Raw genomic sequence first — 22,919 nt, 5'->3', positions numbered from 1 at the left:
CAGTGTTGGGTGTTCACTCTAGCCCCTGCAGACAACTTATGCAAGGGAGCCTTTGAGAGCTGCTTTGCTTCCCAGTGAGGGAATTCACTGCCCTAAACCAACTGTTCTGGTTTGAGGGAACCAGTAGTTGGCATCAAGTGCCCTTGTAAGGCCTTGAGTCGCCCCGCTCCAGCGCTCCTTCTTAGCCTTTGCTCCCACACGCTATAAATGTGCTGGGCAGTCCCTGCTGCTTGTCCTGGACATCGTCCTGGCAGAGGCCAGCAGGGCAGGTAGATCTGAGCTGATCCCAAATCCTGTAGAACTGCCTTTTGTATAGGCTGTTTGGAGCACAGGCAGGGAAAGGACGTGTCCTGTCTGCACCCAGTCCTTGTCTGTTCCCTCCATGTCTTTACCAAGGCAGTTCTACCATGTTTTCTTACTGGGGGCTGCACTGCAGTGGTGACTTAGCTGCTTTTCTACGTCTCTTGCAGGGTATCTGGTGCTTGTCTGCTTATTGTGTGTGTGTGTGTTTCGTTCTGTTTTGTTTTCCCCTACTTCACCATTTGGGCAGCAGGATTAAGCCTTTGATATCAATGCTGAGAGCCTTGACCCATTTCTAAGGCTAAGCCAACATACTCTCCAGGTCCTTTAGTGTGCATTTTGCTTGTTGCTTCAAGGAAAGGCACCCTGCCAACTGTGAAATGCAGCTCATGAGTATGAAACATGGCTGTAAAGTACCTCTATGACTATACAAACCCTTCAAGAAGCAAGATGCAATTTATACGTCCTGTGGAGAGAGTCCCGAATTGTTTATTAGATTTCATTGAAGTAATATCTCACATGTGTGCAACTTTTTCTGCCTTCAGAGTTCTTTGTAGTTATTTTATGTATTTGTAACAGTGACTTAGCTAGAAGCTAATCCATATCCTTGTTTTACAGCTGGACAATACAAGCAGCATGAACTTCCCAAGACTATGGGGATAAGCAGCCTCTCCAGCCCCTGTATCTTTCTCATCCTTGATTGCTCTCAGTGCATATAACTTTCTCAAAGCCCAACTTTTGGGCTCTCTGTTACATCCTCCTTATTTTGGGAATGCTTTGCAGGGTTTCCCATGTACTTGATCGTGGGTAGATGAGATTCCTGACTGCTTTGTTTCGCCTCGTGCAGAGTTAAGATGCAGGGTACACTCAGTGTGTGAGCAATACTGTGCCCAGTGTGCCCTTTACATGGGCTTCATTTGTGCTAGATGGCAGGTTATGTTCCCCTGCAGTGCGACATTCAGTAAATAGCCTGAGCAGCTCTGATAACCTCTGCCACTGAAGAAGCAGTCTAGCTTCCAATAGGAGTAATGTTCTGCAGTACTGGATAAGTATTAAGCTTTAATTGTTCACATGGGCAGTGTGTCTGCTATTTCTCTATGCACTAATCTTGAATTGCCTTGTGGAAAGTATCTCTTTTTGTAATTCTTTCCTTAAAATAATTGCCAACAAACAGGAACACTTTCAGAAGTGCTGAAGAAAAAGGAGCACCTTGCCCAATACTGAGATTAGTGCTTTTTGCATAAGCATCAAAATAAGGGCTAAATTTTCAAAACTGCTGATCAGCCACTGGTGGGGGGGCGTCAACATGTCAAAGTGAAACGAGAGTCTCCTGGTTTATCTCAAAGGATAGAAGCTGCTCCCATCTTTTTGAGGAGCATTTCTTCTTTTACTTGCTTTCTACGCATGTTTTAGAAAATGAAATTATTCTGTTTCAGGCACAGAAAAGTCACATATAGTTAAGTGGAAGCAACTGTGTGATTGTAAAGGGAATATACAACATGCATGTGCGGAGTAAGATAGAAAGTTGTCTAGTTGAACGGCTTTTAGTTTGATTTCTAGAAGTGACTGTACTTGGAAGAGATGTTGAGAGCTGCTAAATAAATAAAGTATCTTCACCTCAGAAAGAGGTTATTTACCTGAGTTGGGAATACCTGGAGGCTCTGGGATGGGATTGTGTGTGTTTGAGCAGAGTAGATGCAACTTGTGCTGTTCTTATGCCTTGATTATTGGCATACAGCAACTTCATACAACTTCTTTCCTTCTTTTCCTTTCTTCGATTGTAACAAATTAGATAAAACAAAGCTATTTTGTCCTCAGCATGTGTAGAACCACAAGAGTTGGCTCTTCTGAAAGGGAAAAAAAATCTGTTGGGACAGAACAGCCCAACATGGGTCTGCTCCCTATGGCATGTCCAATCACAATCAAATGTCAGTGTGAATGGTCACTGACAGACAAGCTGTCACCCAGCAAGCTGCCAGGGTGGCTCTTCCCCTGCCCCAGGGTTGGCAGGTCAAACTTGCATGACAGCATGCAAGGAGCCAGAGTCAAAGGATAAGACCAGTGTGGGGGCTGACAGTCTGCTGCCCACCACTCCAGTGCTCGCTCACTCTGTCCTGCTTGGGATTCAGCTCAAGTAGAAATATCCTTAACAGCTTTTTGGCAGAAATCTTACAATTTGCCCAACTTTATCATTTGCTAGTTCCTGTGACATTCATAATCGTATCAGTTCATCCTTGATGTTGATCCTTGTATATCTGTTTTTAGCTTCCATCAGTTTGAGCTTGGCATGCTTATGAATGTGTTTCCATATGAAAGTCACTGTCTAAAATTTCTTACCAAAAGATTGCAATCTGTTTTGTTTACCCTTCAATTATATTTGCTCCTCTGAACCTGTCTGATTTTTTGATCAATAGCTCCTGTACATTCATCAAAAGCTTTTGTCTAGACTGATCAAAGTGTAAAAACGAAATGCAGTGAATTGCCTCCCTTTTCCTCAGTAGTCCTTTCTCCCTGAGAGGGAGGGCCTGTTCCTTACCTTCTTTCACCCTTCCAAGTCTCATCTACTATTAAATATTTGTCTTTTGAGTCCCTTGTCATTATCTTAGTATAAGCAAAGCCCCAATTACACTGAATATCTGTGTTAAAAATACTGGGCAGTAATGCATTGGCTAGCCCTATCATTTCTGGAGCAAAATAATTAGTTATACAAAGCTGCCTTTTGTTTCTTTTGTTGACTTTCTGGCAAGTTTTTCTACTCCACTTTTTTCTTCCCATTGGTTTCATTAGAACAGGAGCTTTCATCTTTTGGGGGGATGTGTGATTCCCTGTGCACTTATGTGTTGGCATTTCACTTCAAACAAGATGTAGGTAGAAAATACGCAGAAGACAAGATCTGGGACCTCTATGCCCAGTTCAGCCTCTGTGTGAATGTCCTATCCCACCACCAGCATTCAGACATTAAACTCCAGGGCTGGAAAAAAAAAATCTGGAAAAAATACAATTTTGTCAGATGAGCCTGCTCCCCTGCATTCCTTTCCTCATGCTATGGAGTTTAAAGCTTTCAGGATGTAGGAATTGATATGACTAATGAATAGGCAGGTAGCAATCATTACCAAAGGAGGGGGAAGAGGAAGAAACGGCTCTGCTAAGGTTAGGCTTCTCAACAGGAAAATATTGAGGAGCTCTGGGAAAGCCGACTAAGTTGTTATAGTGCTTTTAAGTTTGTAATGGGACATCACGAGGCTATTCTGAAATGATCTTTCTGACAGACAGTCTCTCTATTTCAGCATAATGTGTGGTGTCAGGATGTTTTAGTAGTGTCCTTAAAAACTTGTCTTAAATTTCTGAGTTCCTTGAGTTACGAGTGTTTAAGTGTGTTGTTATCCCTTATGTTACGTTGTGCAGACCATTTGGGGTGCTCCTAAGTTTAGCGCACAGTGGGGGATGCTGGGCGCTGGTGGCCCGGAGCAGAGTCACCGGAGGCTGCTCTAGCATGAGGGAGGAGGGCAGAGCGGTTTTACCTGCTCCGCTGGCACGAGAAGGGCCTGCGGGTGCTTATTCTGCCCCATCCCCTCCCTGATTGCGCTTTCCACAGCTTCTAGGCCCTGCCAAAGCTCTGAGAAGGTCTTTGGTGAAATTACACAAGTGGCAGGGAAGGATCAGAAGAGCAAATGAGCAAAGTCCCCAGGCCTTGGAACCTCCCTGGCACCACGTATTTGTTTAACCCTGGCATGGCAGATGAAGCAAAATCCCATGAAAGTTACTGCTTGTGAGGGTGATAGGGTGTTACAGAAGTTTCTAGCCTCTTTATATGGGTAAGTGCTGTTGGTTTGGGGAGCTTGACTTTTGGTCAATAATTTTCTGGTTGCAAAAGTGAATGGTGGCCAGCCCTCATCTTCACCTGAGTGCCACAGCCAGGGGGAAGCAGCGACACTCATGGAGAAAGTTTTCAAGCTGAACAGGAATGCTTAGTCACAGGTAGCTCCCATTTCCAGCCTCGTCTAGCTCAAGCCATTCTTTTTCTTTTTTCCAGCCTTTTTTTTTTTTTTTTTTTTTTCAACCTCTTCCTCTTTTGGGCAAATCATTTACTGCAATTTAGTGATTGCAACCACATAAAACTCACTTCCTTGTGTTTAAAAAAAAAAAAAAAGGAAAAAAAAAAAAGGATTAGATGTCTCCGTTTATCTTTCCACACAGGTCACATGGCCGGAGCTGGTTGTAAAATGTTGAAGAACAAGTTTAAGGTGTGCTAGGTGCCAAGTGCGGTACATTTCCGTATTCTGTCTCCCCTGCCTGTGGCTCACAAAGACACCACAGACAGACGAGGAAGTTTGCTTTCTCAGGGAGTGGATTTTTTTTATTATTTTTTAATTTCAAGCTGTGTTTATTATTCTTGCATCTAATCCTTTAAGACCTCACTGCTGTCCCAGTCCCAACCCCAAAAGGAACAAGCTGAGAAAAACCCTTACTCGACGATACGGAAACCCAAACATGCAGCAGAAGTTGGATGTGCAGCTTATAGCCAACACTTGGGAGAGTTTCAGGAGTCCATGTGAACTAAATGAATCTGATAAATGGTATGTGGGTGCAAAATGAGACTATTTGCAGGATGATCTGTCACTCTGAGCAGTGACAGGGTCTCTGCAGCCTCAGGCCAAGCCTGGTGGCTCAGGGTGCCCCAGTTGTTGGAGACCCTGAGACAGCAAGGTGCCAACAATGACTTGGTTTTTTTTTTGCCAGTCGCCTATAGAGAATGATAGCCACTTTGATTAAATGGCTTTTTTCACTTGTGAGGCTCTTGTGTGACACTTCAGAAATTCAGCTTTTCTTCCAGAAGCTGTGGAGAAGAAACATGCCCCATGCAAAGAGCCACTTTTACTGGCATTTCCAAAGAGACATGATAGTTAAGAAACACTCAGAGATGCAGCCAGGAAGCGTAGCAGCCTTACAGCTGCTGTCCTCAGCACAGAGCCCAGGGTTTTGCTGGGTTCTCTAACTGGAGCTTTTGGGCAGCAACTCATGAGATGCAAAGACATGGTGACACCTTGAGGGCTCTGTTCCTCATGGGGCTGAGGCTGAAACACTTGAGTGTGGGCGAAAGTCTGCCCTATTGTCTGCTGAGGTCTGTGCCCCACTGAAGACCTCCCGTGTTTCTTGTGAAAACTGTGCAAAGCCAACGAGGCGAAGATGTTGCTGACTACAATGCCTTGTACGTCCTCTATTTACAGTACAACTGACAACCGGGGGGCAGGCTATTGACACCATCTGCGTTCAAGTGACATGTTTTGAATGAGCCTCTGATGGTAGCTGCAGGGAACAGACCTTGTTCCTGAACCAAGATACACTTAAAACTGCATCTTTGATGTCTGTGGTGCTGATGTCTGTAATGATTTTACTGTAGTGATGATATGTGACTGCTCAGTTTCAGGGCTGTTTTAAGAACATCCCTCCTGCTTCATTATTTGAATACAAGAATATCATTTGAATTTCAGTCATTTTGCATATGCATTTAACTGTTTCCATCTCCTGTTGAGAAACAGATTTTCTCTGCTGTATGTCACGTGTGGTATATTCTTGGGCAAAAGACATATAAGCTATAGGACTCAAAGAGACTGATAGAATTATTTCTTCCATTTATTTCTATTTTGTGGGACATGGAGAAAAGAAATGGGACCAGGGATGGAGTGGGATATCTCACACAGTTAAGTTTTGCCTACTGTCCTCACTGTCTACCTATATGAAAGCTTGTGTAGAGCTAGAGGGACAACAGCCCACTCTCTTCCCCCATGTGTATTGTGGGGGTACTGGCTTAATGACTAATGTAATACTTGTTAACTGAAACCAGATCACCCTTTCTGTGCATCTCCTGAGAGGAAAGAGGAGTATACAGCCCTTGCATATCACTACCATTCAGAAAGAAAATAGGGACACATGGAGCTGTTCTTCTGCCTTTTTGTAGCTCATCACTGCCTATGCAGCCAGTGTCTTGAGTTTGACTAGATGGTGGTGGAGCAGATGTGCTCTGCACCCTCCAGAGACGATTCCAAAGGAGAGAGATGTGCATCCAAATTTAGAGTACAAAGTACAAGTTTAAAAGCACAAATTTAGAATATAAAGCTCTCTCTACCCTGCCAGTGTCAGCTGCCTTATGTCAGGCTGCAGCTTCAAGTCAGATATACTGCTCTTCCTCACTCATCAGGCCAAGCCTGATGTACTTTACCCATGCTTCTTGGAGCTCAACTGCCTTTGGATGTGCTCCAGGACTTCCCCAAGTACCATGCAGCTGTGGGATGGCCACCAATATCACCAAGATGTTGTAAAAGGCAGAGTATTTCCATGGAGTGGGGAAGCTTGTCTCAGTCCCCTCAAGCCATAACACTCAAGTGAGATAAGGAGAGATGTGAAAACAGAGATGGATGATCTGTTGCTTGGAACTGGTTACTCCAACAGTTTGGGTTATAATGAAATTTACCTTGGTGGTAAGTAGAAGGTAAGCAGGGGTAACCTGATGTCTTCAGCTGATCAACTTATGTGAAATCATTGCTGTCTTCCCAACAGTTGTTTGCTAATTATAGGGTCCCAGTGATGGTATTGGGAGATTCTTTGCCCAAAAGAGGCAGTAAAAATGTTGCCCACAGAGGATGCTGCTTCCTTGTCCTGCAGAGTATTGGGGACTCAGAGGTGAAGCCTGGAGCACACAAATAATGCCAAAGGGCAAGATGATCAGGCATTTGCATGCTTGGATATGCCTCGGTGACATGAGCATTGATGAGGTGCTGATGGTCCCTAACATGTTCTCCGTAACCTGCAGAACCAAAATTTGGTGGGCCGAGGTATCTTTGCCTAAAGAGCACCCAAGCTTTGGGGGAATTACTTATGGGGCTGGAAGACCCCCGTGGAAGTGACAGCAGCCTAAGAAAGTCCAAGACTACAGAAATTAAGGATGCTGTGTGTACAGCCTGAACATGTGTGACAGAACCATCGCACATGGTGCTGAGTGACTGTAAGATGGTGCTCCATATCCTACAGATGTATTTACAGGAGTAAGAACTGCTTATTGTAGTTGCCGATTTAAAATTTGGGAACAGAGGAGCTACTAATAAGCATAGGCTGTTTTGCCTCTGACCAGTTTAAAGGCAGCTCTCTCTCTGCTAGTTGTTTGAGGTCACTTCTGTGGCCTGTATAGGTTGCCTGCAGTTCTTTTCATGCTTCGGGAAGATCTTTAGGCTGACCTGTGGCTTCCACTTCCCACAGGGAGCAGATAGCAGACAGTGGTTGAGCTAAAAAAGTACTTTGTGTTACTGGGAGACTGTATGGAGGCTCAAAGTGTAGTCAGGCTTATTCCTCTCTGGAAAAAATTAAATGTGCTTCCTAGTTTGGAAAGAGGCGGGGAAAAAAAAAAAAGGCATATTGTGGTTCATAGTGAAGCCATGGTTATGGGCAACCAGACCATTGAATAGAACTTTGGTGTGGGGAGGCAAACTGTCAGTTTGCTTGTGGGACCAAAGCCTGGTGACAAGGAGGTCCTGGGAATGGATGCAGAGTGCCCTGGCGCGTGGGTCAGAGCACCCCGTGGACACAGGCTGTGCTGCATGTGGGTCAGAAACACACGGATGGGACAGATTGAGTCCTCTGAGCTGTCTTTCCCACAAGGAAGCATTTTCTAAAGAAGAAACTGGTTCCTGGACTGAGTCTTTCACTGAGAAGTTGAGTCCTTGTTTGCTCCCCTTCTGTGTGCATAATCTGTTGGAGTATTGCCCACGTGTGGGCTGCAAGATAGAGCTTCTGTCTTCTTTTATTAGAAAACAAGTGAACTTCAGGTCTGGCCTTCTAGTTGGAGGAAAAAAAAAAAAAGAAAATCTGATGTAATTCATGCTTGACAGGAGCTATTTTGCATGGAAGTATTTCTACAGATAGAGCAGCCTGTGCCAAATTTGTGAAGATGTCCATATTCTCTTTGCTTTTTGGCTTTTGGCACCTTGAACAACTCTAAATGCATGCTGCAGCCTGCCCTTGTGCCCGGGGAGAAGGCGCTCCTGGGGCCACAGAATTGTGTCTTTTTATTTTCTACTTTGCAGCTTTTCCTTGTGACACTCCTCCTACCGTTTTGGTGCCAGGTAGGACTTAACCTTTAAACTCAGTCAAGTGTGATTCAGCATTCCCTTAACACGCTGCAGCATAAAACCTGGTCCTGCTGACTTTCAGATGCACAACAGTGGTAGTTTCTCCTGTTATGAGGCAGGTCTTAGTTTTATTTATTTTACAGGTCAGCATGACAGGCCATATCCATGGCTGATATGTATGAAAAGGAATGTTGATCTCTATCTGTAAAGACCTAACCAGAACCCAACGTTAGAGGTTTAGCTGTAGCCACAGAACATACCATGGCTATACCTTTTCAGTCAGCTATGTATTTTGCACATACTCTGAGCTCTAGTGCTTTTATAAACAAGATGTTGTGATATCAGAATGGTGTTAATCCACTTGAATTTCTTGTTAATCTGTTTATATAGGCACTGTACCATGGTTGTATTAACATATGTTGTTTCCTGAAAAAAGTCAAAGCTGGTTTTAGCTAGCCATTTATTTTGGTAACAGCCAGAGTGGTGCATGTCTGCTCTTCAAGATCATTAAGAAATATGTTCAGAAAGGGAAGGGGATCAACTAGGCAGCCTTGGAGCTGTCACAGTTCCCGTTCCGTGTAGCTCTTCACATTTCCAAGGCAGCAAGGTCATCTTAAAGACACAACTGTTCCCTGGCATTGTTTATGTTAATATCCTGACAATGACTTGCATGTTTGAACCTTATGATGGGTTAATCATTAATTAGGATCTTACAAAAGTGAAATCAGAAACCAGCAATCTAGGAAAGCAATAAATTCTCTTATAATGTGTCTGTTTAGAAAAAGCAATCCAATGCAGTATAGATTCATCTTAATCTTGGATAACCTGGATAAAGAGAAAGAGGAAAATTCCACAGGTGCAGCAGAGACATATTTTACTGTAGCAAATGCTTTTGACTCAAAAGTCAAATGTTTGATTTTTGCGGAGTCTATGAACACCTGTGAAGAGCCATGGTTTGAGCTTTGTTTAATCCAAAGGGAATGTAGGTGAACCTCTGATGAGTGGGAAGATTGGCAACAAATTGTAGAGAAGGCATCTCTTGTGTGACTTGAAGATTTGTGTGAGAACTGAAGTCCTAATGTGGCTATTTCTCACTGAAAGCTGCTTTTAGCATCATGTTGCTTATCTGTTCCCTGAGCAAGATAGACTGAACTCATATAGGAAATGGTTCCTGGCTCATACGTGTAAAGAAACAAGCAAAATTAGGGCACTTCCTATCACCTTCCTCCGCATCTTACAAAGAACAAAAATGTATGTATTTTCAAAAAAAAGACTATGGAAAACTCTGGTTAATATCCTTCAGGAAGCTCAAGACATATAAAGTACAAATAAGTTGCCCTTACTGTAAAGTGAAAAGTGATGTATAAAGAGATGCTTGCAGATACTTTACTTTCCCTTGAGGGATGTAAATGATGTTGCAGTTGTGTTCTGGTCTTTTCTTTTGATTATTCAGTAGTGCTAGTCCCTGTCTTAGCAGCCAAGACCTCTCACTTCTTTTTGTTCTACCTCAGGAGTTTAATTCTGCTCCCTCACACTGTTTTTCTCCCAAGACTTGGTATTTCCCGCAAATTTTCTTCCAAGGGACTTGCACTGAGGAAACAAGCAGGGATTCTGCAGGGCTGCGCATATTGCCAATAGGTACAGTTTAGCCTTCTGGCCATAAAAGGGCTGAGGTTGAAAGCTGAATCATGTGGGGATGAAGGCAACGTGCCCTTTCCCCTCAATGAGGCACTTCAGTGCCGGACTCCACCAGGGATGTGCAATAACGTGCTCGGGGTTGGTGTGCGGGGTGGATGTAAAGCACGGAGAGGCACCAACCCCAGTTCACCCCGGTAAACTGCACAGGAGAAGAAAATGAGGCTGATCCTGGGCCCTGTCCTCGGCAGGGGTGGCACAAGGACAGTGGCTCCCTGGGGCAGGACGTCCTTCTCCTGAGGCGTCCCAGCTCTGGGGGAAGCCTCCCCGGCCTCCCGCCTGCACTGGCAGCTGTACTGTGCTCCAATGAAATAGCAGTCTCCGTTTTCAAAGAATGCTTTATTCACTACATCCTAGAAATGTACCGCAAATGGAGCAAGAACTAAAGAAACTCAGAGGTTTCCAACAGTACAGAGAACAGAGATATAATAAAACACCTAAAATATCAGCTCTTTCGAGAATAAGGCACACTAGTTTTTTATATATATATATATACTTTTTTTCTTTGTATAGTTTGTTCTTAACCTACAGCTGTTCACATTTCAAGTTACCAGACTTACCTCAGTAGTAGTGTACATGACATGGTTTAGAAACGAGCGGGAGGGGCAGGGCGCCGCTCAGGCCCACGGGTGCCTGGGACTGCAGGGCTCGAGGGGCCGGGACACCCTGGCACTTGCGGCCTTGCGGTGGGGCCTCCTTTCCCTCCCTGCCCCGGATAGAAGCTCTGGGTATGGCACAGGGCGAGGGGCACTGGGGGGTGCTGGTGTGGGGCTGGGCTGGCAGGGACCCCGGCGCTGCGACCTCCTTCCCTGCCCCAGGAGGTCTGCGTGGAGCCGCCGGCGTTGCCGAGGCCTCCCTGGGGTCTTGCCCGCGCCGCCGCCTCTCACGCTAAAACCACGCTAAGGTCTAGGTGCGTTTTCAGCAGGTCCCCTGCACGGGAGCGTGGAGGGGCAGAGTCCGATTTAATGGTTAACGTCCTCGCGGCGCTTTCAATAACCGTTCGATAGGTTCAGACAGAGCTCGGCTTTGCTGAAGAAAAGCACCAAAAATACAACTGCTCTGTTTTGAGGCAAGAAAAGGACATATCAAAAGGCCACTTAGTGCTGAGCTGGACATGATCTGGAAGTGGTTCAGTGGTCAAAATACCCCTTCACGTGAAACCTCTTCAGTGGGTATCTATACCGTAAGAAGGAAATTGTTTACTCGCTCCCTGCTTCACATCTCATTTAACTGGAGCCGTGTTTGCAGAGCCAATGCACTTCATAGAATGGGCAAGATATTTCTTTAACATTTTACTATACATTCACTGCACTACTAAATAAAAGCCTTTAAACAGGCCACAAAACACTGCAATAATATATTTACTTCTTAATAAAACAAACTTTTTATATAACATCGAAATAAAATGTTTTTTTGTTGTTGTTTTGTGGCAAACCACATACCATGTAAATTTGCAACATAAAAGGACTTTAAAAATGTATATTAAAAGATATTTACAAGCTCTATTTCTTAAAATCATGGGGTCTAATCGCTCCCATCCCTGATGTGCATGCACAACTCCAGTCAGGGCTGACTGGGGTCAAGTGTGGAAGGGAGGCTGGGAGGGAGGCTAGCCCGGGTTTATTAATTCCAATATCACTAACACCCCTAGTACCTCAGAAATTTGTCACGGAACATGATGAAGCTATAGGTAAATAGCGCTGTACTTCCTGTTGACAAGAGCCCGCTGGGTCTTGCCGAGGACAGCATACATTCGCAGTCACTACAACATATACTTCAAAGAATAAAATAAAGAGCGTTTAAAAACAGCCTAGGTTTTATACTGGATGAAGATCTAAGTCAAGACATCTTACATGAAATACCAGATGCTCATTTCTGCTTGTGCTCCAAGGCTGAACTACTAGTAGCTTCAATAAATAGAAAATCCAGTTGTTAAGGAAAACTCACAACCTTTTCTTTCCTTAATAGGAAGCCTGCTAATCACACTAGCAAGAGGTTTGTGTGATAAGGCTTTTTCTCCTTCCAAAAAGGAAATATTTTTTATCCCAAATAATAACGAAGAGATTGTATTAATGCCAGCACAAAAATGCAGAGGTCTTGCACGTTTCAAATTGCACTTTCCAGTATAACTTTTAAATAAGATACTTGTTGTTTTTTTTTTTCTTAAAAAAAATTCTAAGGTATGTATTCTTTAAATATTGAATATATTCTTCAAAATATATTGTTTAAACTTTTCCTAGCTGCTCAAGTGGGCTTTTTAATATATAGCTGATATATTATTAAAGGCACTACAAAATAGACATCTCTGGAGTGCAGAAGTTACTAAAAAATAACCTTCATACCACAAATATATTGAAAATATAACTGCTAAAAAAAAGACCAATGCAATCCCACTCTAGTGCATATAAATGCATATAAGGAGTGGGATGAATGCAGAGGTCACTTAGAAATGTATGAATACAGGCATGTTAAATTTAAAAATAGCCTAAAAAAGTTAGTGAAAACTTCATGCGTATAAAATCTCTCAAACGTATCCTTTGACGTGCTTCACTTGCAGGTTCTGCCTCAGTTCGCCGAGTCCGAATGTTACTACTCTCTTGCAGCCGGTTCTTTCTTCATAAATAGTAAAGTGTTCCTTCAGTGTTTGCTTTTCCCGCAGCCTTGGCGCTGCCAGTCTCAGTACGTCTGGTAGACGTCGTGTATGGGCACCTGGATGGCGGCGGCTGGGAACGCCTGAGGTATGTAGCCGGCGTAGCCGCCGTAGGCGGCCGCTGCTGCCGCTGCCGCGTTCTTCTGTAGTGTGGCTATCGTGGCCGTGGCCGCGGCGGGTGCCGCGAAGGGCACGTAACTTGTCCCGTAGATGCCGGCGGCAGGGATTCGCGGCACGTTGGGCGCCACGGTGTACACCGGTGTGATGGGGCGGGCCTGGCAACGAAAGGTGAGATGCTGAGGCGCTGCGAGCTGCCCCGCTCATGCGGCACCCCAAGTGGAGAGTGCCGCCTCCCCGCGCTACCTCCTGCTCACCACACACCACAAACCCCTCAGCACATGGCCCGCCCTGCAGCAGCTCGTTCTCCACAGGCGGGCAGGTCAGGAGAGTGGTGTTTTGAAGCACCCACCGTCATGAAGACCTGCCTCTGCCCTGGCAGCTTTTCCCAGTGGGACAGGGGTGGAACTAGCGAGACAAAGTGCCTCCTACGAGAGTATCCAGTCACCCCAGACTGGGGCTCAGTCTCTACTAAAATGAAAACGGTGCATGTTAGAAGAGCAGTGACTTCCAGAGGTTTGTAGCTACTCAGTGCACAGTGGATGCATACATGCCACACTGGAGGGAGGCCTCCAGTCCCATCTTTGGAAAGGAAGGGATTTAATATGGCTTTGCAGCACTTAAAATGCCATACTTCCTGAATGACAAGTTTCCTAGGACAAGAAATTGTGAAGGAAAGATTGAAATTGCATGTTCTGATGTTGGACAAGAGCTCCATCACTTTGGTGCTGCCTCCTCCCTCCCAGGCTGCATCACCCTGTGGGGACAGCAATTGTCTGATACGCAGATGTGTAAGATACATCAGATAGGCTGCACTTTACCAGTGCCACTTCCTCTGCTTTGCTCTACAGAATGTTTTGGCTTTGGATACAGAGGAAGGCTTGAAAGGAAAGGAAGCTATGCAAATGTAGCTCAGGTACTGGCTCAGCTATCAGATAAGTAGATGCCTGCAATTATGTGAGATGAATCTCATTGGGCATCTTTTTGGAGAAGGGAAGAGGGAGAAAATAGAGCATCTCTGTCAGGAGCACAGCCAGATGTTGTCAGATCTGGGACAATCCAGCTATGTGGGGCAGGACATGAGCACTGAACCCACCTGGAAGGGAGGAGGCGTCGAGACGGCCGGGATCACAGCTGCAGCGGCAGCGGCCGCGGCGGCTGCCGCACTGGCTGGGTCCTGCTGGACGGCGATAGGGTTGATGATGTGCTCGACTGTGTGGATTTTGCCATCTTCCATCATCTTGGCTGGTGGGGCGGCCTGAAACATGGAGTACTGGGCCCCGATCGCAGGGATGGCCACTAGGAGAGAGCAGATCCGTGGAACTGTGTTGGACGAGAGCCCCCAGGGCCTCAACTCCGCACGCAAGTGGCCCTCCCACGGCACGCGCCGCTCCCTCGCCATGGATTGGGGCTGCAGCCTGTCGGGTGCCTCCGGCCCCTCCACAGTACGGGCACGGAGCCCGTGTGAGCCGTGAGCCCAGCGCAGCTTGGGGCGGTGTGCGTGGCCGCGCGGGTCTCCTGTCATCCCCAGCCCAGGGCCACCGTGGGCAGCCACGCTGGGCTGCGTGCCAGCTCTGCACAGCCCTGTCCTGGCCACTGTCCTGCAGCTGGAGAAGCTGCAAGCGGCAGCTGCTCTAGGCTATATGCTGTCCTTCGGCCAAGCCTGCAAAATACCCACTGGTTTTCTATTTTGCATTTGCCAGGCCTAACTTGGCTAAATGCCTTTTATCCAGTCTTTCTGCTGCAGGATCAATCTGTTTAATGACACTATAAATGAAATTGCTCTTAAGAGGATTTCCTCTCATGCCAAAATAGGACAACATGGAATAATTAAAGCTTCCAGACGAAGGGAAAGTGTTCTGGTTATAATGATTGTGAGTTCAAAGACAGCGAATTTCTACATACTCCTAAATGGAGCTTGGTGGCACTGCTGAGAGAAGGAAAGTACTTGCTGAATGTTCCCAATAATCGTATTTATAATGGTGTTTTTTTTCTTCATAATGCACATTTCAGCTTTCAGTTCACAAGCATTTCAGCAGTAAGATTATTCACAGGGAAAACTGAGTGACTAATAAATGATGGACTAAGATCTGGTGATGATGGCATTTTTGAGAGTTGCAGCTGATAAGCCCAAAGTGAAACCAAATTAGCTATTTTTGTTGTTGTTGTTTGTTTGTTTTTCATTGGGAAGAAACTTTGGAATTCTACCTATGGGAATGACAGGTCCCAGCAAGCAATATTCTCATTTTGATCACGGTGACTGCAACAAAGGATCTGATCAAATCCCCTCCTTCAGGCAGGGACGTTCCCACTGAAAGCTACTGCTGCTTCCTCAGATGGAGAGCTCTGTATCCAGAGAGCGTTTCTTGTTCTCCAATGCCATGTGGTCAGCTCAAACCAATTTTGGCACTGATGTAATGAACCTGTGGAATTTCTCACCGCAGCAAAGGCCACACAATCTGTTCTGTAATAACTTCCACTAGAAAAGCAGGGGCAGGCAGCTGGGGCCTGGGACCGTGTCTCAGAAGTTTTGTAACTTTTTGCGGAGACAACGCGCCTCAGAGCTTTCAGGTTATTCTAAGCAGCTGTAAAGGTTACAAAGTCAGACCATCTCAACTCCTCCATTCTGGTAAAGTGATTGCAGAATAATATCCTTTTAATAAGAGAGGTAAGGCTGGCAGGTGATACCTTTTACTAGCTTGGCTGATTTGGTTGGGAAAAACAGACCAGGTCCTCTGTGCTTGAAGTTTGTGCTGGGAGTGTACGAGGGGCAAGGCCAGATGAAAAACTCTAAATCTGAAATGTGGAAACATTCAGAGTTGAACATGAGGCCTCTTTGGTAGTGAATGAATTACACAGGCCTCATAAATAAAGAGTTAAAATAAAGTGTGCATTTCAAAAATTAGTTTTCAAGCATCCGTTAGTAGTGCCTGGAATTCCTAAAGTATCTTTACAAAAATGCATAGTGGTAATATTTTTGGGCTATGAGTGGACAGTTTTCTCAGGAAGTCTGAAGATAAAGGCAGAGTTGCTGCAGATCTTCCTTTGAAAATTGCTCTCATCTTTTTAACAATGTTCCTTTTTCTTTAGACCTCTCTTTTCATATTTTCTCATCCAGCTGATATGAAGGACTTTTCACAGCGTTCATTAGGTGCAAGTTGCAGTTTCCACTTCAAATTGCACAGTCACCAATATGGTACAGTAGTTTCTGTTACGAAGCATGTTCTGATAACCCGCTGCAGCTTTGTAGGTGGGGGACACCATGTAGGCTTTGCCGTTATCATTACACAGAGGACTTTTGCAGGGGAGCTTGTCCTAGTTACCGTAAAGGACCTTCTTCCTCAGGCTACTTTTCCAAATAAAAATCTTTCCAAACAAGATCTTGAGGGATTTCAGGGCTTCAGCCAGCATTGTATTAAGCTAGGAAGGGCAAGGGTTAGATGCTGAGGTCTTGCTGGGGAGATGGCAGAGAGGAGCTCGCTGCCCTGCTCTCTGGGCAGGCCGGCCATAGCCCAGGCGTAGGGATTGCTCCCCACTGGGGCACTTTGCTGCGCGGCTGCAAAAGGTGCCCTGTGCTGGTGGGGACTTTCCCACCACAGGAAAGCCCAGGTCCTTTTCCCAAGCCGGCTGCCACCCCGAAATGCTGGAGGCCAGGCCCGCGTGCCAGCCCGGCGTCGCCCTCCCCGCGGCCCCACAGCCCCAGCACATGTACTGACCTGCACCGGGCTTAATGGCCACGGGACTGACGGTGGGGAGCTCCAGGTTGGGCACCAGCTCGTATCCCTTCTCCTGCTGCTTTCCTTTGCCTTCGTGGTACCTGCTGTAGATGCCACGGCCGGCAGAGTATCCTCCCAGGTAGGAGCCTCTGGGGCCAGGGGCTCGGTTGCCGGCTGCTCCTCGCCCTCTGCCTCTTACGCTGCCTGCTTGCAATGACAACAGCAAAGAGGGTGGTGAGTAACATATAGCAACAGCAGTGGGGAGGGTCTGGACGACCTGGCACCAAAGCCTGGGGCATAGGCTTAGAAACAGCGCTGATGAAATTAGTTTGATCTGAATTCTACTGATTTTGCTCTTCACAAATTTGGGCCAACCACCAAGTGCAAGTTTTGCTCTTGACTCTTCTGACAGTTCATAAATCAACCATTTACTCATAATATTGCAAACCTTGCGGCCTGTTTTGTAAGACGGGCTTTGTATTCAGAACCTGCCTGGGTGGTTTCTATGCGGTTGACTTCCCATTTCTACTCTTCGCCATCCTCCAAAGGAGACCCAGCCTTCCAGCAGCCTGTGACGAGGCCCTGCAGAGACACCTGGCCTTTAGCCAGCTTTGTCCCTTTATGCTGATATATTTTTGCTAGTGTTTTTTGTTTTCTCTGTGGTATTATTAGTAATGTGAATATGCCCCTTTTCCACAAATATCACCTCTGTTTGTGTTAGCGACTCTGTGCACATTATGACAGTGCTTTGTGGTGTTATTAATGTACCCTGCAAAGACCTTTGGACTCTGAGTTAACTCATTTGTAGCCCACTGCAAGTACAGATCTGAAATTGAGCTAAGGCTGAAATTTTTGATCAACCATTGTTAAAAATATTTCTTTTCTATGTGTGTGATTAAAGAATATATTCATGGTAAACTGCCTGTTGTATGGAAACACACATTAAGGATTTCAGGAAACTCTAATAGCTGTAAGCACAGGATAATTTTAACACGAGTTATAGCTTCCAGGGCTTTTTATGAATAACATATTCTATTTTGGTTAATTTTAAATATTTATAATCCATAACTAATTAAATTATACATAACAAGTTCATTTGGACTCATGTGGCCCTTTCTGCTCATAGTTGTTAATGGTCTTTAAAAGATGCTGCACTTAAACCATTTTAATGCAGAGGGCAAATGACACCTGGAGAGTTGTCAGCTAAGACTCTCCCAGTGAGCGATCCCTCTGGATGGCCAGCCCTGGAGTGTGGATTTCACAGGAGCCGCCTCCAGGCGCAGGCAGAGGACCTAGCAGTTTGGAAGGAGGCACGAGAGACTGAAGTCCCTGCACTGAGCATTTGCCCAGACTCACTGCAGCACCTATGAAAAGCAGATCACTCTCCCATCCCATGCTCAGTCTTTTAGCTCATTTTTAATGCCTCCATTACACTGGTTTGCACATTAGCAATTATTATTCCAGAAATACAGTCTGCACGGTCATAAATCGAGACTGATCATAAATACAGCAAAAGGAACTATAAAAGAGTGCTTAAAAAAGAAACTAATAGCAGCAGCTGTTATCTGGCTCAGGCAGGATTTGGGCCACCGTTGCCTGAAATCAAGCCTGCCCATCACGTCTCCTAATTGTGCTTACTAACCTTTCACAAAGTAATCTCTGTTGGGACCGATCAGGGCATTGTACGGGTAGCCGTAATATGCAAGCGTGTAGGGATCGCAGGAGTAAACATAACTGGGTTGCTGCGTTACTTCGGGGGTTGCTGCTGCACCGCCCTTGGCTGCTTTCTGGTAGCGTGTGTATTGCTCCTTGTCTACCGGCTTGGCCAAGGTCACCTCCAGGCAGGAGCCTTCCAGCTCAGCCCCGTTCAGGTTGTTCATGGCATGAATGGCGTCCTCCCTGGTTGTAAAGTGCACAAAAGCATAGTCACGTATTTTTTTCACCCGCTCAACACAGCCAGGGTTAAACTGCCCAAAGACCTTTTTAATGGTGTCCTCTGTGGTTTCAATCATTAAATTCCTCACATAGAGGATTTTAACAGTCTCCATGACATCTTCATCCACATCTATCTCCGGTTCTGCCCAGTCGACGGCAATTTGGTGTCCCCACAGCTGGATCCTTCCGGGCATGAGTTTCCTCCTGGCCATGGCAGCTGCCCGGTGGCTCTCGTATTCCACGAAAGCAAAGCCTCTGTTCTTCATCTTGTCAGCTGCGCTGGCGTACACAATGACATCCAGCACGCCTTCTGTCACCTTGGCGATCTCTTCCAGGATCTCCTCTCTCTTCTTCATCTTGGGGATGCCTCCAATGAACAGGCGGCAGTTGTCCACGCTGCAGCACACCCCCAGCAGCCTGCCGGGGCGGATTTCGTAGTTGTTCAGCTCCCTGACGGCACGCTTGGCCTCGTGCTTTTGCGTGTACATCACAAAGGCATAGCCTCGGTTCTTCCCATCAAAGTCCATCATGAGGCGCATTTCATAGATGCGGCCAACAGACTCGAACACGGGGACGAGTTCATCCTCGTAGACATCCCGCGGTATTTTGCCCACGAAGACCTCGCAGCCGCGAGGCGGGTGCAGGCCCTCCCAGCCGGGAGGGGGCCCGCCGTACTTGCGCTGCCCGTTCTCCTGGATCATGCTGTAGCCTGTGCGCTCCATGAGGGCCAGCAGCGCCGCCTCGTTGGGCGCGCCTGCCACGCCCTCGGGCACCTTCGTGCTTGCCACGCTGGAGGAATCGTTGCTCATCCTTGCAGCAGAGTCCTCAGCAGTCATGATGTTAAAATCATTCAAAGCCTGGTAAAACCTAGGCACAGGAGGAAGGGGATATGTGTTAGGAGCTGCTGGCTGCTACCAGAGTTGCAGCTGCTCTCTTTTGCCTTCCTGCAGTTGTTCTACAAGTTCATTTCTAAACCAGGAATAATGCTGAAGAAGAGAAGGAGAGTGACCTCTACTAGCCCGAGTGTTTTACTGCAGCACGGGGAGAACGGGACGAGGCCTGTGGCCATGCGGCCGTGTTTAGGCACATCCCTTGCTGAAAGGGTACGGGGGAGTCCCAAGACCTGCTGCCACAGGAGGCTGCCACATGAAGAGCTGCCACCAACCATCCCAAATCTCTACAAGGAGGGATTGTCTCCTCTTTGATGGCTAGTAAGGAATGAGCATTTGTTTGGAAAAGGGGGGATGCTTTTATGGAGCCTCCTATATTACAGGACACTTGTTTTAGGGCAATTAGTGAGCACAGGCTGCAGAAAGGCAAATTTCCAAAATCTCATTCTGCATTCAAGAGAGGGCAGGAAATACAGAAGTATGGAAGAAGGATTAAAATGTTAAATACTACAACTGCAAGATAATGAGATGTCTTTCTGAGCACAATTAAAAAAACCCAGACACTTTAGCATTCTGAGAGCAGTTAATTCATTGATTTTGAAAGCTGGAAAGGACCATCAGACCATTTAATATCAGTGACTGAATATCCCACGGACCATTACATTTTATTGTTATTGGCATATTGAGTCCTATAACATTTATCTGAGTAAATCATATCTTCCAGAAGACATCCAGCCTTGATTTTAAGGCGTCAGGAGCTGTATGTAGTCCCTACCACTTCCCTTTATGGCTCGTTTGGTAATCACTCTTTCTGACAAACAAGCGGGCCGTGTTTCTCATGAGAATTGTCTGGCTTCAGCTTCCAGCCGGCATCGCTAGATTAAAGAGTCTTTCAGTACCTGCCTCTTTGCCTTATGATGATATTTAAGCTGTTCAATCAAGCCGCAACTCTGTCTTCTTTTTAATAAACCTTTCAGATTGCACTCCTGAAGTCTTCGTCCTCAGGATTTTTCCCCTAAAATTGTTCCCAGGACTCTTCCCAAAGCCCTCTCTCTTCTCCCCTCTTCTCTTCTGTATAGGCAAGACCTATTTCTCCACACCTTGTCACTCGCAAATGATACTCAGTTTTTTGTCTGCTCTCACCCTAATTGCTTTTCGGGGATGCCACTTGCTGGGTAATATACATCATCTGTTACACACAGGTAGGTCTCTTGGTAAAGCAGACTCATGACCACCGAAAGACACAGGCAGAATTTAGGCTGCTACATCTGATATTAATAACCCGCATGACCTGTGTATCTCCTTAGTGACCTTAACACCTGAGAATTTTTTCGGGAAAGTCCTGGAGCTGCCCAGAATTGTGATCACTTATATCCAGAAATGCCTCTGTCCCCACCACAGACAAATCCCTATAGTGCCTGTTTTTGGCTCCTCCTCCATTTGGGAATTATAAACTAGACCTCTCTGAGCCAACCTCTATGAAAGGGCCTGATCCTGCAGGTGTGTTTGGATCAGGAATATTACAAACTGATGACTTTTGGGGCAGCGCAGCCATTACAAAATAAATTAAATATAAAAATAAATAAAATAAATATAACATAATTACAAAAAAAAAAAAAAAAAGGAGAACAGAGGGGAAAGCAGTCACCACTAATAGAGATGGTGACACCCAGGATATATCCTTCCTTTAGAAAATGCATTTTCTATGAAGTCAGATCTTTCATGGAAATGCATCAGTTATTACAACTTTTTGTTTCAAAATGCTATTTAACAAATATGTTTCTCCAAGATTAAAATGTTCCTGACTTTTAATGTATCACAGTCAGACATTTCCATTTTAGATCTGAGAATTATTCTAAATCAATTTATTTCAAATTTATTTTTAAAAAAATCATTTAATAATAAAATAAAGAATATTTTCATTTTTCACTTGACTGTGTGTTCTAAAAATGTGACTTCATCTTTCCTTAAATGAAAGCAAAGATTGTTAAACCAACACTTTGCACAATAATAATCACTACCTCTACACTGGCCATCAGTTGGAGAAAGAATACTTATCTTCCCACGTTTGCGTACACTTAAAAATGAGTCATTGCCGTCAGTTTTGTGTCAAGCTGTAAAATAAAGGTCTCTGTATGCTGTTATCTGCCTGGCTCAGGCGCCTGGCCTAGGGCCTGGGAAGCTGCAGATGGACAAGGGGAGCATGGAGAGAGACGGGGCCGACCCTCTGCTGCCCCGCCAGAAACGAGCTCTTGGCTCACTCTGGGTCTATGGTAGAGGGTCAGAGACTGGCTCTTTTCCAACATTTTTGCACTGCAGCCCTCCCTGCCTCAGAAAGACAATGTCTAATGTTGAAAGCTGCACTTTTGAGTTGCTGCTTAGTGCTGATGGCCACCTTAGCTGCAAACACTGCTTCACCACACTGTCTGTGTTAGTGAATAAATAAATAAAAAAAACCCTGTAAACCTAAAATGCATTTCATCCCTGTATAATCTATAGGGAATTTATATGCTTTTTTTTTTCTGTGCAAGTCCACAGACCCTGATTTCATGGATTTATAGTACCTAAGAGTTACAGAGCCCACCGAGCCTTATTTGATTCAGCTAAATGCACCATTAATAACATTCACTGCCACATGGCAATCAGCACCTTCACAGCGCTCAGCTATCATCCACCTGGATGAGAACAAACCTCAAGCATGTCCGTTCTGAGAGCCTCTCTCCACCTGTGGGCACTACCTTATAAACCAGGCTGCCAGAACAACTTCAGCCACCCATGTCAAGAAACAATCACTCTCAAGAAATTTTTTTCAAAATAACTTTTTTTTAAGTGTTCTGCAGCAACTAGGCATTTTGTGAGTGCACAGTAGATGGGCCACGAAAGCTTGCTACCAGGGCATGAGATAACACTGTGAGTTCAGTCAGCTCGGCAATGCAAGACTGGTTTGCCTATATGCATGAAGTGGCATAAATGCTAAGAGAAGAAGCAAAAGTTTAAGTCATATTAAAATGTGTTGTCTTACTTGTATAAGATCTTGACTTCTTGTCTCTGAAGAGGAAAATGCACCTGATCTCAATGACAAAGACTCATAAAACAGAGGAGGGTAAAAGTGTTAATTCCTAATCAGAATGGCAGTGTTTTGGTGACAATCAAGTTTTAAATGACATGTTTTTAATGTTAAAACTGTAGTTATTGTATCTATTGATCTACTGTATCATGTATGAAATGCTGAGAACTTGTTAAACACCACCAACAATAAGCAGCATAGATACTGAAGCTCCCACAGTCAAAACAAACTACAGCATAATTTAAGAAATAGTACCCGCCTAATTGCCTTTGCCCCCAAAATACCCCACCCTGTGCATCTCAGCTGAGTCTGGCTGGCTTTTACCCCACACTGTGGGACATGGAAGTGAGGCAGGAAAGGTGCACGTGGCTTCCCTGGGGAAACTGGGGCGGCTGCTATGGGACCCCTGCAGAGCCGCTCTGCTCT

At 45.4% G+C, this 22,919-nt stretch overlaps 1 protein-coding gene across 2 annotated transcripts in view; it reads right to left on the bottom strand.

Annotated features, from left to right (window-relative positions):
* Positions 1-11,203: 11,203 nt before the first annotated feature.
* The window catches only part of RBM47 (RNA binding motif protein 47), a 73,354-nt gene continuing 61,638 nt past the window's right edge, over positions 11,204-22,919 (bottom strand). The window contains exons 2-5 of one of the 2 annotated variants that reach the window (XM_088524762.1): positions 18,244-19,403; positions 16,602-16,808; positions 13,982-14,184; positions 11,204-13,043 (exon numbers count right to left, since the gene is read on the bottom strand). In XM_088524762.1, coding sequence (XP_088380888.1) covers positions 12,795-13,043; positions 13,982-14,184; positions 16,602-16,808; positions 18,244-19,403 — 1,819 coding nt within the window. In that variant the 3' untranslated portion in view covers positions 11,204-12,794. The remainder of the gene's footprint in view (positions 13,044-13,981; positions 14,185-16,601; positions 16,809-18,243; positions 19,404-22,919) is intronic. The other variant, XM_088524763.1, reaches the window with a different exon arrangement.

This window comes from Tinamus guttatus, unplaced genomic scaffold, assembly GCF_059628265.1.
Source record: "Tinamus guttatus ecotype Peru unplaced genomic scaffold, ASM5962826v1 Tinamus_guttatus_pri_ptg000213l, whole genome shotgun sequence".
NCBI classification, from domain to species: Eukaryota; Metazoa; Chordata; class Aves; order Tinamiformes; family Tinamidae; genus Tinamus; species Tinamus guttatus.
The sequence above is the reverse complement of the archived record's forward strand: the minus strand, read 5'-3'. Positions and strand labels throughout refer to the sequence as shown.